General features: G+C 38.5%; 1 protein-coding gene across 1 annotated transcript in view; it reads left to right on the forward strand.

Moving 5' to 3' along the window:
- Positions 1–5,401, forward strand: part of morn5 (MORN repeat containing 5) — a 10,606-nt gene that overhangs the window by 3,558 nt on the left and 1,647 nt on the right. The window contains exon 4 of the mRNA XM_014003848.1: positions 440–571. Within this exon, the coding sequence (XP_013859302.1) occupies positions 440–571 (132 nt within the window). The remainder of the gene's footprint in view (positions 1–439; positions 572–5,401) is intronic.

Here is a 5,401-nt window from a genome sequence, read left to right on the forward strand (position 1 = left end):
AGGTCATTTTGACCAAATTTGACTTAATCCTCATTTCGATATGATGGGTCACATATTTCCTATATTCCTTCATGTTTGTGCAACGTGTTGTGGTGGTGACTCATRTTAAAATCCTTCATGGCAGACAGCRTCTCTAGTTTGCCYTGAAATTCTGGTACCAGACAGTCTACCTCCCAAATTAAAACAATTAAAAAACTTTTTTTTTGAAAAGCACAGATTCTAAGAGCTGCTTGTGGTGAGCCAGATGGAAGTCATCTGTATAGGCCCCCATCTCTGCCTTAGATAGAATAGACCTGATTAGTTGTGAAATATTCCACCTGCTGTTTAGTTCCTTACACAAAATCATCAACGAGTTGTTGAGAGTTCAATCCAATCTTCGGTGTGGTAATCGTAAATTATCATTAAAATAGAAATATTTTTAAAACCCCTGTTTGTCCAGGAGAATCTCAGATAACTAATCTCCACCCACCACGAACCATTCCTGATGGATGTTATGACTGTGAAGACGGTTTCTATGACCGTGTGACCAGAGTCATCACTTCTTACTCTGGGAGATTCCTCAGAAATGCAGGTGAGTCAAAGATATGTGATTTAACCTCTTGTGTCGCTCCATCCCACTGAAGATGTCTCACTATAAAGAGAACATTATGGTCACATTTCTTTACAATAAAACCTCCTCAGATCAACAAAAGCAGGTATCCTACAGAGCCCACGTGTGCGTTTAAAATCAGCTCGCATCCTTTCGGGTTATGGATTTTTCTTCCACTAACTTGATGTCGAACTGGCTCTGTCCGAGTTTCCAGCACATTCAGGCCAAGTTAAATGAGAAACACACGCACATTTCTAATTCAAATCATGCACACAGTCCAGAGAAGCACCTTTCAGTGGCAGATCTCTGCACAGAAAGGGAGGAGATCTGTTAAAATGTGAGCACACCTCGTTGTAGCGTTATCGTTTTAAGATGACTGTTTATAAAACCATAGCTTTTATGATACAATCTAGCCACTGTAGAGAAATGCTGGATGACTGATGTGGAGCCAGACAGCTGGTGGACTCGGTGGGATTACCTGTAGACCTGGATCCTGATGGAAACTAGGGATGAAAGGCTTGATTTGAATCTGAAATGACAACTAAGCTGCGTGCTTTAAAAGAGAAAAAAAACAGGCAGCCATGAAATAAGTGACTCAAAAACAGAACTAGTGGTCAAATAAAACTTTATTAAATCCACTTTACATTCAATAAAGCACTGTTACTGAATGTGGTTCAGACAGAATTGATTTTTCTGCACCCGTTTTTTAAATAACTAAAACTCTGAAAGCATCCAGAATGTTCTGATCAAATGGAACCAGTGGAGTAACGTCAAATGGATCTCAGTATTATCTGATTGCAGATTCATGTCTAATGTTGCCTGACAGGTAGGCTTTTTAGTTCGCTTTTGTTTTTCCTCATTTCAAAGTGAAAAATTGAAAACACATTTTAAATCTAAATCAATCTCCACTCTTTCAAAGGAACACGATCTGTCAGGTGTCTGGAAAGGAGTTCTCTAATGCCAAACTCAGTTTGTCACCGACTTACACGAGTAGATTTATGTTTGGTGATTCGTGACCTTGAAGAACACGAAGCATCATCTGAGAGTGTTAATCGTCTCGTTACTTCAGTCCAGAGTGTCCTGAATTAACTACCAGGAAATAGTCAGTGATTTAAAGTGCCTGTGACGTCAATTTTTAGTAATAAATATGAACGCATTTTTGGAAAGATAACATTAATAGCATATTGCAAATAATAATAATAATAATAATAATAATAATAATAATAATAATTGAATCAAGCCAGTGAGATGAACAGTTGTTGAGATATTCACATGGGAAATAACAGGAAGTGATGTCAAAGAGGAATGTCTGAATGTGAACAGAGCATTGCTACAACAGCTAACAACACAAACTGTAGAGCGTAATCTGATGTTTATTTAGATTATTTTGAGTCACTATAAATAGAGATGAAGAAGAGTCAACTTATAATGTTTTAATAAACAATAACCAGAGAGTTTCTTTTATTGATGTCACTTCCTGTTTCACTTTGGCTGAACCAAATTTACAAGAAAATATGCCATTTAAGATAAGATAAGATAAAACTTTATTGATCTCACAGTGGGGAAGTTTGCACATTACAGCAGCTCAAAACAGGACAGGGTGAGATAGAATAAAGAAAGATAAGTAAAAGAAAAAAAACAAAAAACACTACTCGTGATATATAACAATGTACATATACCTAGTACAGTACATAAATGAATATATACAAAGGTGCATATTAGTGATGGCAGTGTAGGTGAATTGTCCAAGTGACTGATGACATCATGATATGTTATACAGTCTAACTGCAGTTGGAATGAAGCGCTCCGTCCWGCAGCGAGGATGTTTCAGTCTCTGACTGAAGGAGCTCCCCCACGGTTTCATACAGAGGGTGGTGGGGCTTGTCCATGATGGCTGTCAGCTTTGCTAACAATGTAAATAAAAAAAGGTAAAACTGTATGTATTATGCTAACTTTCTTAAATATAAAGATATTTTCTTTGACTTTTTATGTTAGGATATGCATGTCACAGGCACTTTAATGATTCGTTGTATTGCTGTAGCTCTGAGCCCTTGAGATTTGTTGTTGTTGACAGCCAAGAGAGACTCTATAAATAACTGTTTCTAAATTAACAGCATAGAGTAAAACGGGAGGTGAAAATGAATGTTTACGTTCTATTTTTTTTTTCGTCGTTACTGGGATGTGCTCTGTATGTGGTCAGAGCTGCGTCGCATATTTCTGCCTCCGTGTGTGTTCTTCCCTTTTGTTTGGACATGCAAATGTTGAGAGGAATGCTCCCGTATCCTGCATGGATTTATTTTTCAGCCCTGGGAGGTGAGGACGTATTTGTCAGAGTGGGTGTGAAGTCGGAATTTATTGCCCGGTGGCTTCCTCCCAGGATGAGGACTGCTGTGATGATGGGACGCAGGGAAGACCCACCCTCCCAGTGGGGGGGGACGCCTTTCTGCAGCGAGAAAGAGGAAAGGATCCCTGCGTAGCTGTGAGGAGATGGAAAACTGTACCAGGGCAGACTTAAGGCTTATCAACATCTGCAAGGAGCATGCACATGGAGTTTTTTAAGCACAAATAAATGAACATATCGCCACCTCAAATAAGCAATAATAGGCTAAATTTCTTTTACAAACCACATCTGCACTTCTTGTTGACAAATGTTAACAATCCATCTTGAAATGGCGCCAAGCAGCAAACAATAGGAGGGTTGCTAATATTTCCTTACAGGTTATTTTAGGCGATCAAAGCCCTTTCTTGTCATTAACACTTGCGTGTAAATGGAGGCCGACAGCAATACAGCTGCATGTTTAATCTGGTACGTAAAGAAGTGAAAGTGGCCTGTTCAAGAGTAAATTATATAAATCGTTTCTAACTTTTAAAGACGAATCTCAGGTGGACAATAGTAACAAAGCAACATATTTTTTAGCGACATCCTAATACCTCCTCAAAGTGAGCCACTTTGGATAAAATCGATCAGTCCTCTTTTTTTACTATTCTTGTTTCAGCAAGTATTAATTTATATTTACTTACATGGCTCTTTAAAATCATAGATTTAATTAAATTTCAATATCTTTGCTAATTAAAATTGTTGCTTAAGTTCTGAGGTGATTTATAAAAAAAGTAATTTGAAAAAGAAGCACAGAGCACATCTGCACAATCAACTCTGTACACTGAATTTTTTAACAGCAAACACTGCACCAGTGAGTCGGATGGAGCAGGCAGCTTGTTGCAACTACACACACACACACACAAACTTGTTTTTATATCCTTGTGGGGTCCGTCCATTGACTTCAATTCATTTTTTGGTAAATTTATATCCTAACCCTGACCACAAACCCTAAAATTAACCTCACAGGTACCTTCCTGACCCTAAAACTAATGTAAACTCAATTCACACCTTGGTCCTAAACCCAACCCTCACACCCAAAATCAGCCTCTGAAGTTGTGGGGCCCAAGGAGCACCCGGACCCAACGAGGCTGCGTTTTCCTTAAAACTGGGCCCCACAATGTAGGGAAAACAAGAACACACACACACACACAATGACCAAAGCACCACCCGGTTCCTCCGTCCTCATCGGATCACACAGAAATATCAGCCCGGGCTCTGGGGAGTAGAACGGTTTGTTAAATATCCCTTTTCTCAACATTTTTTTAAATTACAAAACCAGAATAATTTCTTAATCCTGTGATCTACAGCAAAATAAATAGTTTTTAAAAATCTGGTTCTGATTCACAAAACCACAGGCTGATATGATGACAGAAAGTTGAGACGTGTTCCAATGTTTGTTTTGGCTTTTTTTATTTTATTTTGTGATTTTACTGTCATGACTGTTCACAACTGCAACAAAAAGTAAACTTTCCCAGTTATCGCCCGCTGAAAGGTGAAAGCTGGACGATAATTGTTTTTGCCCGTTTCGGTGTAATTTGTTTGCCTGTTACCAAAATTATCTCATAAAYCTCTGGACGGATTTTAAAGAAACTTGATTAAAGTAAATCTTAGATGCGATTCTGCAACTGATTCACTTTTGGAGTCAGCCCGATCCAAGATGGCCGCCACAGTCCAACTGGAACCTGGAGAATTTTATAGATGTGGCATTAAAATGTGGTGTGGTGGCTGAGGTTGATCGCCTTTACATGTTGTGAGTGTGAGCAGATTGTGTGAACGCTKTGTTTTAAATGTTGCCTTTCACTATACAGCCAGTTCTGTCTGTTAGCAAAATATCTCATGAACCGCTGAATTTTAATAAACTTTCAGGAAATAATCATTAGATTAATGTCTACAACAGCTGATAATACCCAAACATATTCATTCAGTTTTACAGATATTGAGCTACAAATTGAGTGTGGATGAGAGGCATTACATCACCTAAACTCTCCTAGCAATATTGTGTGTTAAAACTTTAGCATCAACTAGTCAACCTTGTTCGTCTGTTAGTAAAATATCTCATAAACCACTGGGTGGATTTTAATGAAACTYGGTCTAATTAAAGGTCCCCACAGCTTAGTTAGTCGTCACAAAAATGGCCATAACTCATTCAGTTTAACACATGTATTGAGGCTAAAATTGATCAACACATGATTGCTCGTTATTTTTCAAGGTTTGACCATAACGGCTACAACTCTGTCATCTCTCATGTGAGACGATCTTAAAGAGGATGATGCATATTCCTTCAAGTGATTTTCATTCGGTCCATGGATTCACAGAAACTTTCACTTGTGCAAATAACTTTGCAGACGTTAGCCTTTATTTTTGGGGTCCATTGTGTGTGTGTGTGTGTGTGTGTGTGTGTGTGTGTGTGTGTGTGTGTGTGTGTGTGTGTG

Source organism: Austrofundulus limnaeus, unplaced genomic scaffold, assembly GCF_001266775.1.
Source record: "Austrofundulus limnaeus strain Quisiro unplaced genomic scaffold, Austrofundulus_limnaeus-1.0 Scaffold20, whole genome shotgun sequence".
Lineage (NCBI taxonomy): Eukaryota > Metazoa > Chordata > Actinopteri > Cyprinodontiformes > Rivulidae > Austrofundulus > Austrofundulus limnaeus.